The 15,942-nt window shown below is 67.8% G+C and overlaps 7 protein-coding genes across 7 annotated transcripts; 2 read left to right on the forward strand and 5 right to left on the reverse strand.

The window, feature by feature from the left end:
- Positions 1-558: 558 nt before the first annotated feature.
- Positions 559-855, forward strand: RHOBADRAFT_25355 (uncharacterized protein; the record flags this gene model as incomplete). The annotated part of the gene is made up of 1 exon (XM_018412677.1): positions 559-855. A coding segment is annotated over one exon (297 nt), but the record flags the coding sequence as incomplete, so codon positions are not given.
- A 947-nt stretch (positions 856-1,802) lies between these two features.
- Positions 1,803-4,178, reverse strand: RHOBADRAFT_52331 (uncharacterized protein; the record flags this gene model as incomplete). The annotated part of the gene is made up of 12 exons (XM_018416289.1): positions 1,803-2,426; positions 2,497-2,634; positions 2,709-2,813; positions 2,876-2,899; positions 2,955-3,020; positions 3,083-3,175; positions 3,249-3,569; positions 3,634-3,702; positions 3,766-3,894; positions 3,961-4,029; positions 4,095-4,119; positions 4,174-4,178. The coding sequence occupies 12 exons, from the start codon at positions 4,176-4,178 to the stop codon at positions 1,803-1,805; spliced, it is 1,668 nt and encodes a 555-aa protein (XP_018272355.1).
- An 810-nt stretch (positions 4,179-4,988) lies between these two features.
- Positions 4,989-5,269, forward strand: RHOBADRAFT_13203 (uncharacterized protein; the record flags this gene model as incomplete). The annotated part of the gene is made up of 2 exons (XM_018412131.1): positions 4,989-5,003; positions 5,078-5,269. 2 exons carry the CDS (start codon positions 4,989-4,991, stop codon positions 5,267-5,269), a joined length of 207 nt encoding a protein of 68 aa, XP_018272356.1.
- Positions 5,270-6,883: 1,614 nt separating this feature from the next.
- RHOBADRAFT_52333 (uncharacterized protein) lies at positions 6,884-8,537 on the reverse strand (the record flags this gene model as incomplete). Its single annotated transcript, XM_018416290.1, has 9 exons — positions 6,884-6,944; positions 7,013-7,099; positions 7,257-7,418; positions 7,487-7,676; positions 7,733-7,781; positions 7,851-7,967; positions 8,034-8,091; positions 8,161-8,235; positions 8,329-8,537. 9 exons carry the CDS (start codon positions 8,535-8,537, stop codon positions 6,884-6,886), a joined length of 1,008 nt encoding a protein of 335 aa, XP_018272357.1.
- Positions 8,538-8,981: 444 nt separating this feature from the next.
- Positions 8,982-11,178, reverse strand: RHOBADRAFT_52334 (uncharacterized protein). Its single transcript, XM_018416291.1, has 3 exons — positions 11,117-11,178; positions 10,964-11,034; positions 8,982-10,797 (listed from the first exon to the last, which is right to left on the reverse strand). Exons 1-3 carry the CDS (start codon positions 11,160-11,162, stop codon positions 9,046-9,048), a joined length of 1,869 nt encoding a protein of 622 aa, XP_018272358.1. The 5' UTR covers positions 11,163-11,178; the 3' UTR covers positions 8,982-9,045.
- Positions 11,179-11,601: 423 nt separating this feature from the next.
- RHOBADRAFT_31476 (uncharacterized protein) lies at positions 11,602-13,391 on the reverse strand (the record flags this gene model as incomplete). The annotated part of the gene is made up of 5 exons (XM_018412972.1): positions 11,602-11,637; positions 11,721-11,834; positions 11,883-12,560; positions 12,629-12,868; positions 12,966-13,391. 5 exons carry the CDS (start codon positions 13,389-13,391, stop codon positions 11,602-11,604), a joined length of 1,494 nt encoding a protein of 497 aa, XP_018272359.1.
- A 193-nt stretch (positions 13,392-13,584) lies between these two features.
- On the reverse strand, positions 13,585-15,641 carry RHOBADRAFT_25363 (uncharacterized protein). Its single transcript, XM_018412678.1, has 6 exons — positions 15,579-15,641; positions 15,109-15,288; positions 14,815-14,977; positions 14,357-14,699; positions 14,004-14,218; positions 13,585-13,925 (listed from the first exon to the last, which is right to left on the reverse strand). The coding sequence occupies exons 1-6, from the start codon at positions 15,616-15,618 to the stop codon at positions 13,706-13,708; spliced, it is 1,161 nt and encodes a 386-aa protein (XP_018272360.1). The 5' UTR covers positions 15,619-15,641; the 3' UTR covers positions 13,585-13,705.
- Between the last annotated feature and the right edge of the window lie 301 nt (positions 15,642-15,942).

A 15,942-nucleotide genomic window follows, 5' to 3' on the forward strand; every position in this document is an offset into this window, starting at 1 on the left:
TCAAGAACGTCCTCGAGCACGAGGACGACGAGGAGCGCCACGCTCGGCGCTGGATCGCCGAGCAGCGCGCCATCGCGACCGTCGGGCACGCCGTCGCGCAGGTCAGCCGTGCCGGCGAGGGCGAGCCGGCCCAGGCCAAGCTCGACCTCGGCGAGCTCGGCGTCGTCGCAGCCGCCGCCGCCGCCGGCTCGAGCTGCGGCATGGAGCGCTCCGACTCGGGCTTCGTCGACTCGACGTCGGACGCGAGCGAGGACCCAGTCGTGCTCGCCAAGGCGCGTGCGGCGCTCGAGGCCGAGGTCAAGCGCATCGAGGAGCACATCGAGCGCGAGCTTGGCCCGAGGCCCGAGATGCCGCTCGCGTGCCCGCTCAAGGACGCGTGGTTCTTCGGCAAGACGTTCGAGGGCCACTTCCCGAGCCGCGTCATGCCTCACCTCGTGCGTCCCTCTCTCTCTCTCTCTCTTTCCCTTTGCGTGCGGCGACTCGTCGGCCGAGCAGGACTGACTCGAACTCGCTCGCCTGCAGTACCTCGGCAACGTCAACCACGCCCAGAACGCCCTCATGCTCAAGGAGCTCGGCATCACGCACGTCGTCTCGCTCGGCGAGACTGCGCTGTACCCGCCTCGCTCGCCCGGGCCGCTTGCGTCGATCGCGTCGGCGTTCCGCTCGTCGTCGCCGACCGACTCGCCGCCGGTCAACTCGCTCTGGCACGAGGAGCGCCTTGGCAACATCGCCGTCCTCGACATGCAGGCCATCGCCGACGACGGCATCGACTCGATCCGCCCGTGCATCGACGAGGCGCTCGACTTTATCAGCGACGCGAGGCGCCAGGGCGGTCGCGTCCTCGTGCACTGCAAGGTCGGCGTCTCGCGCTCGGCGAGCATCGTCATCGCGAGCCTCATGCGCGACGTCGGCCTCGACCTCGCGAGCGCGTACCTGGTCGTGCGCTCGAGGCGCCTCAACATCCTCATCCAGCCCAACCTCCCATTCATGGCCGCCCTGCACGCCTACGAGCAGTTCCTCCTCGCCGAGAGCGAGAAGGCGCAGGCCGACGAGGCTGCGCGCCTCGCGACGACGACCACGGCGCACCACCGCTCGGGCTCGGACGCGAGCGCGTCGAGCCTTTACCCGGACTACACGGTCGACTCGCTCGAGCACCTCGGGCACGCCGGCCTCAAGCGCAGCAACCGCCTCAGCTGGAACTTCCTCTGCGCCCAGATCGCCCAGCTCAACGAGCGCTTCCTCTGCTGGTGCGTCCCTCGCGTTTCACCCTCTCTCGTCAAGGCCGTTGACTGACCTTCTCAAGTTGCCCTGTCGCAGAGCCTCGTCTCCCCTTTCCGCCTTTCTCCTCCTGTACCTTCGCCTCTCGCCATCGTGGCCCTCGTCGATCGTCACGGTACGACCGGCTGGACACGCCACCGCACCTGCATGAGCGCCCTTTCGCCTCGCCCTCGAGTTACACCCGCATTGCCGTCTCCCCATTCCTGCATCTGTAGCACCTCTCTCTCTCTCCCTCTCTCTCTCTCTCTCTCTCCCACCCTCTGTTGCTCCTCTAGTACCTACGTTGTCCGTAGTTCCTCCTCGTCGTCATCGTCGTCGTCGCTTTCGTCGTCCCTTCTGTCCTTCAGTCCCCTCCTCTCGTCCGCCCTTCTCTCTGCACGCTTGGCGCATCTCGCACGCTTTCCACGACCGAGTTCTCGTCGACGAGAGAAAGAGGTAGACATTGGCAAAAGGTGCGAGAGGAACGAAAGAGAGAGATAGAGAGAGGGAGAAAGAAAAGGCTAGCTGAGGTTGTTCCTGAGCCGCTAGGGCCTGCGCTGCGGCAAGCTCGACGACCGCTCCGGTACTTGCTCGTCAGGGATCTGGTGCCGGGACATCGACATGCGCCGAAGCGCAGCGTGCGTCGGCACGTTCTTCGGCGCCGCCAGCCGTCGCTCGGCAGCGTCGCCCCGCTCCTGCCAGTCGGACGGGCCCTGGCCGCTCGCGCCGCGGAACCACCGCGACGTCTTCGACGCGACGTGCGGGCGCGTAGGGACCGCTGCGAGCGGGTCGAGCGGGGTCGAGGCGCGGTGAGGGGGAAAGGGAAGGGAGGGCGGCGGCGGGCGGTCGAGGAGGGGGACGACGCCGGCGCCGGACGAGAGGGACGAGTGGGACGGGTGGGACGAGAGAGGCGAGATGGAGCCGTCGGCAGGCTGGGGAGGCGGGTAAGGCGTCGGCGGGCGGCGCTCGCTGCCGTCGTGGGGGTGGTGGTGGCGGAAGTAGCCGGCGTCGGCGGGCCGGGTTCGTGGTGAGATGTCGCCATCGTGCGCGTGCTCGTGCTCGTGCTCGGGCTCGTCGGGCGGCGGCGAGACGGAGCGCTCGGTCGCCGTGTCGGTGTGGGTCGAGTCGGCGACGGACGCCGGCCTGTTGCGCCCGCCCGAGAGCATGAACTGCGACAGAGGCACATGGTCAGGACGCTCGAGCCATGAAAGGTTGCCCGAGAAAGAGAGAGAGGCGTACGTAGGCGCGCTTGAGGGCCTCAGGCGTCATGGCGCGCATGTCGGCATAGGCCTCGTGGAGCTCCTTCTGCGCGTCGTCGGCGTTCATCGGCGGGTTGGCGCGCACCCTCGACACGACCTTGTGCGTCACGACGCGGCGCTGCGACAGAGAGAGGACCCGACGAGGTCAGGACAGGCTGAGAGGGCCGGGAGGAAAGAGGGGACCGAGCGCACCTCGCGCATGAGCTCGGCGTGCCGGTCGTCGGGCGTCAAGCTGCGGTACTGCCGCTCGATGACGTGCGCCAGGTAGACGGACCAGTATCGCGCCTGGGACGGTTGCTGCGGGACGAGGCGCGGTCAAGAGACGGCGGCAAAAGAGGCGGACGAGGGAGAGGACGGACCGTGCGGAGCTCGTACTGGTCGACCTGCAGAGCAATAGTCAGCTCCTGTCGATAGAGAGATGAGGTAGAGGGGACGCACGAGCATGTGCGGCTTGGCCCGGGCCTTATCGGACTCTTGCACGGCGTCTCGGTACGCTTGGCGAACCTGCGGGCGCGAGAGGCGATGAGCGACGCGCACAGCGGACGACGAGAGAAGCTGGGGCGCACCTCTTCCTCGGTCAGGTCGAGGTAGCGCGTGCTGCCCGCCGGGCCGTGCCGCTGCGTGACGTGGTGCAGGAAGAAGTATCGGACGAGGAGCAGCTGCGTCGGGCAAAAGGGTCGTCAGTCACGCGCTCTGTAAACGCGCACGGACGAGAAGAGAGACAGGACGCACCTTGTCGAGCTCGAACTCTTTGTTGAGCTGCCGCAGCTGCTGCTCAAAGTCGAGGCTCTCGGGCCTCACGACGCGCAGGCGCTCGTCGAGCTCGTCGATGTCGTGGTCGAACTTGACGTGCAGGGCCTCGCAGTCCGTCTGACCGACGTAGCGCTCGAGGCGGTCGAGGCGGGCCTCGGTCGTACGGTAGCGATCGGCAAAGTCGGCATCGGTCGTGTCGAGGCGAGGAAAGGCGGCGCGAGCGTAGTGGTCGAGGCGAGGGCGCATGAGGTTCCACCGCGAGTCCTCCATGGCGTGCGCCTGCTTCGACTGGTAGTGCGGCTGCGAGCGACGAGACGTGAGCGCGTGAAGGACACGAGGCCGGGGCCGGAAAGAGGGGACGCACGTCGTGGTCCGGGTCGCCGTAGTGGCCCATGACGTTGTCGTCCTCGCGGTGTGCGCGCAGGTACCATCCCTGTAGGTGGCTGAACGGGTCAGTCGAGGAGAGGAGAGGCGAGGACCGCAGAGATGGACGCACATCGTGCTCGTTGATCAGGCGGGCGACGTGTCGGCCGTGCTTGGACCGCTCTGCTGCTGCGACGTCACGACGGCTCGGCGCGACAAAGTTCTGCACGGCGCTGTCGTCGCTTCCGCGTGGCGGAACGACCTGCGGGGGCGGGCAAGTTGAGCAGACGTGCACAGACCCAGAGATGGCGCGAGAGGTCGAGCGCACCTGCTTCGAGTAGGCCTGGTCGATCCGCTCGCTGTCCGGCACGACGGGAAGCGTGATCTTGGGGTCGTTCTGCACGAAAGGACGGAATCGGTGAGCCCTCTGTTGCGCGTCTGAAAGAGGGAGCGCGAACGGACCTTGCGGATGCGGACGCGTCGCCAGCTGCGAGGCAGCGGGTTGAAGCCACGGCGCGTGGCCTCATCGCCGCTCGACGACGACATGCTTGTCGGTAAGAGCCGAAGCGGGCAGCCTGCACCAGAGCGAGCAGCGAGCGAGAGCCGGCGACACCGAGGAGGCGGCCGAGGAGCGACGAGCCGGACGGTCCGCGGACGGTGCGGCGCGGACGCTTGAGCTGAGGTCTCCTGTCCGATGCTCGCCGGTTCGAGCGAGTTCGATCGCGGGCGCCTTGCGTGGCTCGAGGGCAACAAGCGCGGCAGCGAGGAGGAGGGGAGAAATGGCGACGCGGCGGCGGCGGCGAGGCGGTAGTGCACGACGGGATCGACTGGAGCGTTGAGAGAGCGTCTCTGGCATGCCTGAGAGCGAGAGCAGCTCGGAGCGAGCGTGTTGCTGTCGGGCGAGGCTCGAGGAGGAGAGCGACGACCGGTGCTCGCCCTCCCTCCACGTCCAGCCTCGCCAAGGCGTTCGTGCAGCTGCCTGACCTGCAAGGTGAGCTCGACCGCTCCGGATCGCCCTGTCGCAGGCCTCATCGCGGTCGTCGTCGAGCGTGTGGGCGGCACCTCCTCCCCCGCTCGCCCACCGTCGCCGTCCAGCCAGCAGCTCGTGTCGACAGAGCCCAGACTGACCTGCGACTACCTCCTGCAGGCGCACAACCCTTCATCACACCCACTTGATCCTCCAGGACAGCTCTCGCCGTCGCCCCTCTTCCTCTCGTCCTCGTCGTCTTCCTCCTCTCCCCGACCGCCATCATGGCCAAGAAGAAGTCCAAGACCAAGCGGTCCGTCCCTCTCGACCTTCTTCCGTGCACTCTGGACGCTGCTCACCCTCTTGCCCGCCCCCACAGCATCGCCGACATGGCCTGGTGCTGGGTCCGTCTCCTCCCTCTCGTTCGTCACTCTCTCTTGCGACTGCGCGGCGCTGACAAGCTCCTCCCTCCCCGCAGTACTGCGACCGCACCTTCGAGGATCAGCGCGTCCTCCTCAGCCACCAAAAGGCCAAGCACTTCCGCTGCCCCATGTGCCCGAGGCGCCTCAACACGGCCGGCGGCTTGGCCGTCCACCTCGACCAGGTCCACAAGGTCGGCACCGACAAGTGCGTCGTCGCGTCCTCCTCCTTTCTCAGACGCCAGTCGTGACGGGTCACCTGGCCTCGGCTTCGCCGTCTGGACCCCTGAACCGACTGACCCTCTTCCTCCCTCACCTCCTGCGCAGGATCGAGAACGCCCTGCCCGGTCGCGAGTCGTTCGACATCGAGATCTACGGCATGGAGGGCGTCCCCGCGGGCGACCTCGCAGCGTGGAAGCGCCGCACGGCCGAGGAGCTCGGCCTGCCCAACCCGGACGACCTCAAGCCCAAGAAGCCGCGGTTCCCGCAGGTCGCCCTCACGCAGGAGGAGGCGCGCGCCCAGCTCGCGGCGCACAAGCTGCTCATGGGCATCGGCGTACCGGCAGCGCCGGCCGTCGCCGCCATCCCGCCGCCGCAACAGCCCCAGCAGCAGCAGCAGCAGCAGGCGCCGCCGCCGATGCCGGCTGCGCCTCTACCGGGCGTGCCGCCGCCTCCACCTGGCTTCAGCCTGCCGCCCGGCATCAGGCCACCTCCTGGCGGTCTGCCGTTCCCGCCGCCGCCCGGGTTCAGCCTCCCTCCTGGGTGCGTCGCCGCCTCTCCTTCGTCCCTCCTCCCCGCGCCTCGTCCTGACTCTCGCGCCCTCCTACAGCATCGCCCCTCCTCCTCCCGGCATGCCCCTTCCTCCCGGATTCCCCGCCCCGCCGCCAGGCATGGCTCTGCCGCCCGGCTTCCCCGCCGGCCTTCCGCCTCCTCCCTTTCCTCTCCCCGGCATGCCCCTCCCGCCGGGCTTCCCTGCTCCTCCTCCCGGCTTCCGCCTCCCACCCGGCGCGCCCGGCTTCCCTGCACCGCCAGCATTCCCCGGCGCGCCGCCCCCGCCGATGTCGATGCCGCACGCGCCCGCTCCGGCCGCGCAGCCCGACGCGAGGGAGGTCGTGCCGAGCTCGAGCGTGACGCTCAAGCCGGGCACGGTCCTCGTCTTTGGGGACAACGACGTCTCGCCTGTGCGTCCCCTCGTCCTCCTTCTCGTCGCCCCTCGTCGTCGTTGTCGTCAATTTCCCGCACTGACCCTCTCCCTCCCTCCCCTTCCCTCGCTCTCTCGCGTCGCGCCCACAGGAGGAGAAGCGCGCCCGCCTCGTCCAGTACCGCGTCGCCGACGAGCCGCTCCTGGCCGCCGCGCGCGCCACGGCCGGCGCGAGCTCGGCGACCGGGCCCGCCGACCCAGAGAGCGTCGGCAACGTCGCGAGCGCGGCCGTCGAGGGCGCGCCGGCGAGCGTCGTCGTCGGCGACACCGAGATGGGCGACGCGGCGGCCGAGACGGCCAAGGTCGGTGCGCAGGGCGGAGGAGGGGATCCGGCGACGGGCACGGTCGAGACGGGAGGGGACGCGGCGAGCGCGGTCGGTGCCGCAGGAGACGGTGGCAAGAAGCGCGCGACGGCGGCCGACCTTATGGAGCAGTGAGGCGCATCGCGCTGTTTGTACGACGCTCAAAACGGCGCTGTTTGTTTCCTCTCGCTCGTGCGGCGAGTTTGCCAGAGAACGAGAGAGGGAGAGCGAGAGTGCTTTTTCTCTCTCGAGCAGTCACGCACAGGGCTCGGGTATCGTACTGTCGCACTGCAAGCTCGAGAGGAAACGCTGCTCGACAAGAAGCTCCCTCGCTCGGACCGCGTCCTCGCTCATCAACCTTCTCACTTGCGCGTGAACGCGCCGGTGACGGCCGACACGACGTCGAACGCCCACTTGCCCCACCTGTAGCGTCGAGGGGTCAGTATTCGGCTCGAGAGGGACCAAGAGGAGGAAGAGAGCGAGCGACGCACCCCATGAGGCCCTGGGCCCGCGAGGCGAACACGCGGTAGTACCCGTCGTCGACCGAGAAGACGGCCGTCGGCAGCTCGAGGATGCCCCTGCAGTGCGTGTCGAGAACGAGTCAGTGAGAGTCTGTGTCGGAGCGAGGGCGGGAGAGAGAGGCGAGGGAACGAGGGCGACGACGACGAAAGAGGCGGTGGAGAGGGCGTCGCGAGGAGGAGGACGCAGGGAGGGAACGAGAGGGCAGCGACGCACTTGAAGTCGACGACAAACGCCGAGCCGTTGCTGTCGGGCTTGGTCGACGCGGCGACCATGGCGGCGACGACCTCGTCGATCGTCGCGAGCGGGATCCCAGCGATGAGGAGCCTAGGAAGCACGCCAATAATTCCAGTGCTGACGAAGAAGGGGTTGACGATGCTGCGTGAGGAGCGTCAGAGGCGGTCGTCGAGAGGGCAAGAGAGAGAAAAGGAGGGGGGGGGACGGACTTGATCTTGATGCCGTACACGAGCGCGTCGTAGTACAGCGACCGGAACAGGCCCAAGATTCCGTGCTTACTCATCGAGTAGGCAGGAGCGCCAGGGATGCCGGAGAAGCTCGCCATCGAGCCGAGGAGGACGACGGCCTTGCCCTCCTTGTTCGGGTTCTCGTTGAGGTGGAAGAAGGCGAGCTTGGCGGCTGCGGCCGGCACAAGTCAGGCCGGCTCGTTCATCGAGAGTAGGAGGAGGACGTACTGTAAGCTGCACCGGTCAAGTTGACGGCGAGCGTCGGCATCGTCGGCCTCTGCGCGCGAGCGACCGAGTCAGTTCTCCTCGGGCACGACGGCGACGACGACGACGAGGGCTCGCTCACCAAGGGCTCGCCGTCTGCGCCCTTGCGCATGTCCATGAACATCGCCGACTCGGGCTCGCCGATGCCGGCGTTGACGGCGACGACGTCGAGGTGGCCGAACGTGTTGCGGCCATGGCGCTGCTCGAGAGGGAAGAGTCAAGGACGGCGCGGGCGAGAGAGCGAGAAGAGGACGAGTCGACGCACGAACATGGCGACTTGGGCATCCCAGCTGGTGACGTCGCAGGCGATGCAGGTCGCTTGTCTGTGGGCAGAGAAGCGAGGGGTCAGGGTCGTCGAAGGACGGGCGGCGGCGACGGCGAGAGGGACGCACCTTCCTGCGGCGGTGATCTCGTCGACGACGGCCTGGACGCTCTCGAGCCTCAGGTCGCTCAGGACGACCTTGGCGCTGCAGGGAGGAGACGAGGGCGATCAGCAAACTTCCCCACCTGGCGCGCCCGGCGACCTTGGGGAGAGAGAGGAGAGAGGGGTCGCAACGCACCCGAACTTGGCGACCTGGATGGCGTACGCCTTGCCGAAGCCGCTCGCAGCACCGGTGACGACGACGACCTTGCCGCGCAGAGCAGCGCCCGACGTGAGAGCGTCGTCGACCGAAAGTGGAGCGGCGGCCTCCGGGCCACGCAGCGAGGCCGACTGTGCGCGCAGAAGACCCTGGTAGGCGGGCAGGAGCTCGTCGGTGGATGCAGCCATGGCTCAATCGGAGCAAGTGATGAGGGAAGGGAAGAGAGAGAGCTTCCAAGGGGACGGCGAGCTGATGAGAGAGCGCGCGGTCTCCGGCGAGCCGGCTCGGTCGAGCCGCGAGACGTACGGACGCCGGCTGTCGGTCGGGCTCTCTGCCGTTGGGAGGCGCATGCATCGACGCCCCGAGCGAAAAGAGGCGTGAGCAGGAGGAGCAAGGGGAGCGAGCGCGGTCGCCGCGGCAGCTCTGTCGCGGCCGACGGGCGAGCGCCGGGTTGGACGACAGCCCAGCTGGACGAGCGCAGCTGAGACGGTGCAGAGGGGAGCAGAAAGCAGAAGAGCAAGAGCGCGAGCAGCGAGCCAGTCCAGCCACCGTGTCGTCGCGCAGAGAGCGGTGCCCGGACCCTTTCCGCTCGTCCTGCGCGTCCTGCTCGTCCTGCTCGTCCTGCTCGTCGTGATAGAGACTAAGCGCGATGAATTACAGTGCTCGACCGTCTAGTCTACCGCGCCGAACCGTGCTCTAAACGCGCCTGACCTTGACGCCCTCCTTGACGAGGTGCGCCTTGACGTCCTCGATCGGCACCTCCTTGCGGTGGAAGATGCCCGCCGCGAGTGCCGCCTCGACGTCCGTCACCGCAAACACCTCGCTGAAGTCGTCGACCTTGCCCGCGCCGCTCGACGCGACGACCGGGATCCCGACGCTGCGGCGCACGAGGTCGACGAGGCGGCAGTCGAAGCCCGACTTGGACCCGTCCTTGTCGACCGAGTTGAGGAGGATCTCGCCGGCGCCGAGCTTCTCGACGCCCTGCGCGAGCTGGACGACGTCGATGTCGCGCGTCTCGCGCCCGCCGCGCACCGTGCACTGGTACCAGCAGAACTGCTCGCCCTTGGGCCCGAGGTCGGCGCGCAGCGGCGTGTCGGGCGTCGACGCGAGCGGCGCAGACAGGTCGACGGCCGACGGGCGGTGGACGGCGGGAATGTCGTCGAGCGAGGCGGCGTACACGCGCTTCGGGTCGAACGAGACGACGACGGCCTGCGCGCCGTACGCGTACGAGATCTGCTCGATGCCCGACTTGCCCGACTTGGCGCCGTCGGCGGCGAGGAGCTCCTCGACGGCAAAGACGGCGTCCGAGCCGATCGACACCTTGTCGGCGCCGCACCGGAAGTAGGTGCCCGCGACCTCGAGCGCCGAGCGCGACGTGCCGTCCGGGTCGGTCGTGTCGCGAATGCCGCCGCCGATCGTGAGCGGGACAAAGACCGTCTCGGCGGCCTGCCGGATGACGTCGAGCATGGGCTGGTCGTGGAGCGGGCACGAGCGGAACGACGTGATGTTGAGGAACGCGACCTCGTCGGCGCCCTCGGCGTAGTACCGCCGTGCGAGGTCGACAGGCTTGCCGAGGTTGCGCACCTGGCGCTGGCGCTTGGCGGGAGGAGGCGCCGACGGGTCGGACGAAACGGTCGAGGTCGAGGTCGGGAGGGTCGTCTCGGCGACGGGCGCAGAGGGCGACGTCGCGGCCGACTCTTCAGGTGCGCCCGACGCGTGCTCGTCGGCGGTCGTCGCCGAGTCGTCGGCCTCGCGCACGTCGTACTGGTCGCCCTTGGTCACGACGAGGTCGCCGTCGTCGTTGGCGCGCACGTCGAGGCACGCGACGATGCGCTTGGTGAAGCCCTTGCGGACGAGGTCGGCGTCGACGTCGGTGATGGGGCGCAGCGGCTTGACGCTCGTGTCGAGCATGCCCTTGCCGCCCTTGGTCGGGTCGGTCGACCGGAGCCACGCCTCGACGACGGCGAGGCCGGCGGCGCCGCTCTTCTCCGGGTGGAACTGGGTGCCGAACACGTTGCCCTTCTGGACCGACGAGACGTACTTCTCGTCGCCGTACTGGGTCCACGTGAGGGACCAGTCCTCGACGCCCGGCTGGGTCGCGTCGACGCGGTACGAGTGGACGAAGTAGTAGCTGTCGCCGCCGTCGCCGAGGCCGTACGCCTCGCGGCCCTCGTCGCCGATGTCGCGACGCTCGGTCGCGCCGTTGTAGCCCATGCACGGGACGCTCTTGTCGGCCGACGAGAAGCGGCCGACCTTGGCCGGGATGATGCCGAGGCCCTTGTCCTCGGGCGACTCGTCCGACTCCTCGAACAGGGCCTGCATGCCGATGCAGATGCCCATGTAGGGCCGGCCCGACGCGATGTAGGCCTTGAGCGGCTCGACGAAGCCGCGCTTGCGGAGGCCGGCCATGGCGGAGCCGAACGCGCCGACGCCCGGGAACAGGATGCGCTGCGTGCAGTACACAGAGTGTGTCAGCTGTCGAAGCTCCTGCTCGTCGCTCTGCCGAGCCGCTGCCCTGGCCCTGGAGCGGAACAGGCCGCCCTTTGCCGCCTCGCCGCTCGAGGAGCTGTGGACACCCTGCGAGACCGCACGAGAGAGCGAAATGGGGACGCACGTCGGCCTTGTCGATGTCCTCGGGCGTCTGGACCCACTTGAACTCGTAGCCGAGCTTGCGCACCGAGTTGGCTGCACGAGGGGAAAAAGGGCGGGACGCGAACGAGGGTCAGCTGGGCTCGGGTGAAGTGGGAGGGGACGGGAGGGTGCTCACCGAGCGAAGCTACGTTGCCTGCACCGTAATCGAGGAGGTACAGCATTGTGGCGAGTCGAGGGAGAGTGGAGGAGCGACGACGAGGAGATGAGGATGGAGGGGGAGGTCCTTGGGGCTGTGGGTGCTGCGCCTGGGTCTGAGGATGGGTCCAGCGACTGTCGAGCTGTCGAGGGTGTGCGAGAGACTCTCAAGCTGCTGAGCCAGCTTCCACTGCTTCCTCTCGCCTCGGACTCGGGAAGGTTGACTCTCGGACAAGTCAACTCTCGACAGACGGCTGGAGGGACTCTATAATTCACTGCTCTTGACAAGGTAAGGGAGACAGGCTACTGCGAGGGAGGACAAGGGGGACGGGCCTGATGAGAGGACCGCAGATGCGAGGTGAGGCGAGGGGAACGACAAGGACTGGTGGACGACCCGCGAGAACGGGATCTTCTGCCGCGGTTGACGCAGGCTTTTGTTCGACATCGACGAGCGCGTGGGCGAGCTCAGAAGAGCATGCGCGTCGCGATGTTGTGGCGGGACTGCGGGCGCGAGAAGGAGGGTGGATCAGTGACGGCGCTCTCGCTGCAGGCGGGCAACGACGGGTGGGGGAAAGGGGACGCACGCCGGCAATGGCGTTGTAGATCTCCTTGATCTCGGCCTCGTCGACGTTGGTAATGTCGGCGAGCAGGTACGCGACGTCACCTGCGCGAGGAGAGAAAGAGTCAGTTCTCGCTCGCTGTACGACGAGCCCGACGAGAGAGGCAGGCGACGAGCAGGGGCGCACCTTCGAGTCAGAGAACTGCTTCTCGACGTTGTGCTCGCCGAGGATGGCGTTGACCGTCTTGAGGACACCGGGCTGGTTGAGGTGGACGTGGCAGAGGCGGACCGTGCCCTCGTGCAGGATCGGGCGCAGGTTGACCTCGGGGAAGTTGACGGCGCCGATCGTCGAGCCAAAGTTGAGGTACCGGATGACGGCGCCGCCGACCTCGGCACCGATCATGCTCTGCGCCTCCTCGGTCGAGCCGCCAATGTGCGGCGTCAGGATGAGGTTCGGGCACGAGCGCAGCTCGGACGACCAGTCGTTGAGGGCGTCGCCAAAGTTGGGGCCGTTGGCCTTGGGCTCGGCGGGGAAGACGTCGACGGCGGCGCCGGCGAGCTTGCCCGACTTGAGGCCGTCGATGAGGGCCGGGATGTCGACGACCTTGCCGCGCGCGTTGTTGATCAAGTACGAGCCGTCCTTCATCTGGGCGATCTGCTCGGCGCGGATGAGGTTGGTCGTCTCGGGGAGCTCGGGGACGTGGAGCGTGACAAAGTCGGCCTGGCCGAGGAAGTCCTCCATGCTCTCGACCTGCTGCGCCGAGCCGAGCGGCATGATGGGGAGCACGTCGTAGTAGATGACCTTCATGCCCATCGCCTCGGCGAGGACCGACAGCTGCGAGCCGATGTGGCCGTAGCCGACAATCTGCGGGCGCACGGGGAGCGAGGTCAGTCCGCCGGGTCGCTCGAGAGACGGGAGAGAGTGGGACGCACGCCGAGCGTCTTGCCCCTGACCTCCCAGCAGCCCTTGGACACCTTGTTCCAGATGCCCTCGCGCATCTCGCGCGCGCGGTCGCACAGCTGGCGCGACAGGGCGACGACCTCGGAGATGACGAGCTCGGCGACCGAGCGCGAGTTGGAGAAGGGCGAGTTGAAGACGGCGATGCCGGCCTTGGCGGCGGCGAGGAGGTCGACCTGGTTGGTGCCGATGCAGAAGCAGCCGATGACGAGGAGCTGAGGGAGAGGAGGGGGACGACGAGAGGGTGAGCGCATGCTCTTCAAGCCCGATCCCGACGGGCCGCAAGCGACGCAGAGGGGAGTAGGGACGCACCGACGGGACCTCGGAGATGACCTTGGCCGTGATCTTGGTCTTGGAGCGGATGCCGACGGCCGAGAAGCCGCCGTCCTTGAGGCGGGCGATGAGCTCCTCCTCGTCGAGGGCCTTCTTGACCTCCTCGACGTGCCACCCTTGGGCCTTGAGCATGTCGACAGCGCTCGTGTTGACGTTCTCGAGGAGGAGGATGCGCGTCTCGTTGGCCTCGTGCTGAGGGAACGGCGAGAGGGCCTTGCCCGCCTGCGGGAACGGGATCGACCCACCGAGGGCGGCACGGCGGGCCTCGTACGACTGCGAGAAGCTCGAGTAGCCGCCCTGGGGCGAGGTGGCGAGCGTCGGCGACGTGCTGAGGATGCTGGCCTGGCCGCTGGGCGAGATGCTGAGCGGGGCGCTGATGGAGACGGACTGGCGGCGAGCGGACATGGGCGGCGGTGCACGGGCGGTGGGCGGAAGGGGAGAGGGTGCGAGGGACTTTTCGGGTCCTGCTGAGCTGCTGGCTGGTGGGAGTCGAGCGAGAGAGACGAGGAGAGTCAAACGAGCACCGCCTCCTGAAGACGTGCTGGACCTCTCGCCGCTCTCGACCGCGACCGCTTCTCGCCGCTGCACCCTCTCAAACTCGGTCAGGTGCTCATGCATGGGTTTGCGCAAATGGTTCCTACACACACATCTCTCAAGCCCGCCCTCGCCGTGTGCGCTTTTCCCCTCCCTCTCCTCCTCGCCGCCAAGCTCGTCGTCGTCTACTCGGCCTTGTCGCCCGCAGCCTTCTTCTTCTTCTGCGGCTTGGCCTTGAGGGGCCGTGCGAGCGTCTCCTTGGTCTTGTCCGACAACTCGACGTCGCTCTTGACCTTGTCGGCCGAGTAGAACGTCGGCGTCGCAGACAGGCGCGCCGCACCCGTCTTGGTGACCGTGAACGTGATAAAGACCTGCGCCGAGAGGTTCTCGGGCTTCTCAGTCGTGCTGCGAGTCGACGACGACGAGCAGGGGTCAGTCCCGGATTGCGCCGAGAGGGAAGGAAAGAGAGAGAGAGGGACGCACAGGAGGTCGTAGCCGCGGACGAGGTTGTGCTGCACGCACTCCTTGACGCCCATGCGAGCGCGCACCTCGTCCTCCATGATGCGGAGCGTGAACGGGAACGAGCCGGCCTTGGTCGAGATCTCGGAGAAGGTGGCGCGCGACGTCTTCATCTTGAGCGAGTAGGTCGACTGCGTCTTGGAGAAGATGGTCGTGCGCGCCGTGTCGGCCGCCTTGGGCTGTACAAGGGGACGAGAGGCTGTCAGTGCCCGTGTGCCGATGCCTGAGCTCACCGCCTGTAGCTCGCCGCCCGGACCACCCTCGAGGAAGACGGACAGGCTTCGAGCGATAGGGGGAGGGAGAGACTCGGGACGCACGCTCCGCTCGCCGTCCGTGACGAGGATGTTGAGGCCGTACACCTCGCCCTCCTCGAGGTTGTACGTGTTGTCCGAGTCGCCGCGCTGCGACGCCGTCGGGAACGCGACGAGGCCCTTCTTGGCCTCGAGGTTGTTCTGGAGGAACTGGTGCGACAGGGTGCCCTCGACGCCCTTGACGCCGCTCGCCTCGTACTCCTTGACGAGCGCCTTGACGGCCTCGGTCACCTCCCAGTTGCGGACGCCCGGCTTGACCGTGCGGAGCGCGATCTCGCCCGCCTGGAACGCGGCCGCGAGCAGGTTGGCGCGGACGCCCGAGATGGGGCCGTCGGCACCGACGATGACGCTGTAGCAGAGAGAGGACTGTCAGTACGTCGCTCGACGTAGACACGAAACGCGGCATCCAGCCCAGAGGGCCGAGCGCCCGCCGCCGACGACGAGTGCGAGAGATGGGGACGCACGTCTCGCCCGAGACGACCGGGTAGCCGTCGATGTGGGCACCGACGACGACCTTGAGGACGTCGTCCTTCTTGAGCGTCTGGGCGGCCGCCTCCTTGTCGGAGAGGGCGGGCGAGAAGTTCTGGAGGACGTTGTTGACGGACAGGGTGGTCGGGTACGCGATGCCTGCAGTGCGAACGAGGCATCAGATTCGCTCCTCTACCGTCAACCTCGGCACAGCGCCGAATGCGGCTCGACGAGCTGAGCCCGCACCGGCGCACGAAGCCAGACGAGGAGGAGGAACCGGGGCGACGCACCCTTGGGAGTGCCCTTGGTCTTGTTGTACAGGGGCTTGACGCCCTCCTCGACGAGCTTGTCGCCCTCCTGGCACAGCTCGAGGATGTTGGCGCCCTCGACGGCCTTGGCGAGGAGCTGCTTGACGACGTTCTCGACGACGCCGGCGGCCGCCTTGTACTTGTCAAGGGTGGCGGTCGGGACTGTACGGGTGTAGGGCGGGTGCAGTAGGGCGACAGGGAGGGTGCAAGGGCGAGGACGGGGCGAGAGATGAGGCGGTCGAGGTCGACGAGGGCGAGGTCACGAGAGGTGCGCCGAGTCGACCAGGCGAGACGCAGGCGGCGCAGGCGGGTGGCGAGAGGTTGGCATGGGCGCAAAGTGGAAGTCGCAGGTCGGCAAGGGGGCGGTACGAGGGAAGGAGAGGACACGAGGGGCAAGAGGTGAGCGGGGACGGGGCGACGAGCTCGTGTGAGGCTCGAGGAGAGGGACGCACGAGTGGGCTCGGTGGCGGGCTTGGTGGCAGGGGTCGACATGCTGAACAGGCAAGGCAAAGCGAGGCGAGCTGGGGTGGTGAGGAGGGACAGCTCGTCGGTCCAGCGACATTGCTCTCGACCCTTTTCCTCACACAGGTCGACTCGCTTGCTCTCGCTGCTTTCGACGGCTGGTTCGGCTGTAACAGCTTGCATGGTTGTGCTGAGCAGGTTGCACGTTGCAGCTTGCGGAACAGAGACCTGAGGGGTGCTGGGTGAGGGTGTCGCGGGTCGATGTCGACCTCATCGGCTGGCGGTTGCCCCGCCTCAGCGGAACCGACGACATCAACCTCGGCCTGCCTCCTCGCTCGCTCTCACCTCGCCCGG

The sequence above is a fragment of the Rhodotorula graminis genome (genome assembly GCF_001329695.1).
Source record: "Rhodotorula graminis WP1 unplaced genomic scaffold RHOBAscaffold_4, whole genome shotgun sequence".
NCBI classification, from domain to species: Eukaryota; Fungi; Basidiomycota; class Microbotryomycetes; order Sporidiobolales; family Sporidiobolaceae; genus Rhodotorula; species Rhodotorula graminis.

What these genes read in the sequence shown, in the direction of transcription:
- RHOBADRAFT_52334 (XM_018416291.1), bottom strand. Translation starts at nt 11,162, where the DNA reads ATGCTGTACCTCCTCGATTACGGTGCAGGCAACGTAGCTTCGCTCG. An exon ending in AGGCAACGTAGCTTCGCTCG is followed by an intron (nt 11,035 to 11,116) that starts GTGAGCACCCTC and finishes CCCCTCGTGCAG; the next exon opens with CCAACTCGGTGCGCAAGCTC. An exon ending in AGGACATCGACAAGGCCGAC is followed by an intron (nt 10,798 to 10,963) that starts GTGCGTCCCCAT and finishes TACTGCACGCAG; the next exon opens with CGCATCCTGTTCCCGGGCGT.
- RHOBADRAFT_25363 (XM_018412678.1), bottom strand. Translation starts at nt 15,618, where the DNA reads ATGTCGACCCCTGCCACCAAGCCCGCCACCGAGCCCACTC. An exon ending in GACCAAGGGCACTCCCAAGG is followed by an intron (nt 14,978 to 15,108) that starts GTGCGTCGCCCC and finishes TTCGCACTGCAG; the next exon opens with GCATCGCGTACCCGACCACC. An exon ending in TCACGGACGGCGAGCGGAGC is followed by an intron (nt 14,219 to 14,356) that starts GTGCGTCCCGAG and finishes CCCCTTGTACAG; the next exon opens with CCCAAGGCGGCCGACACGGC.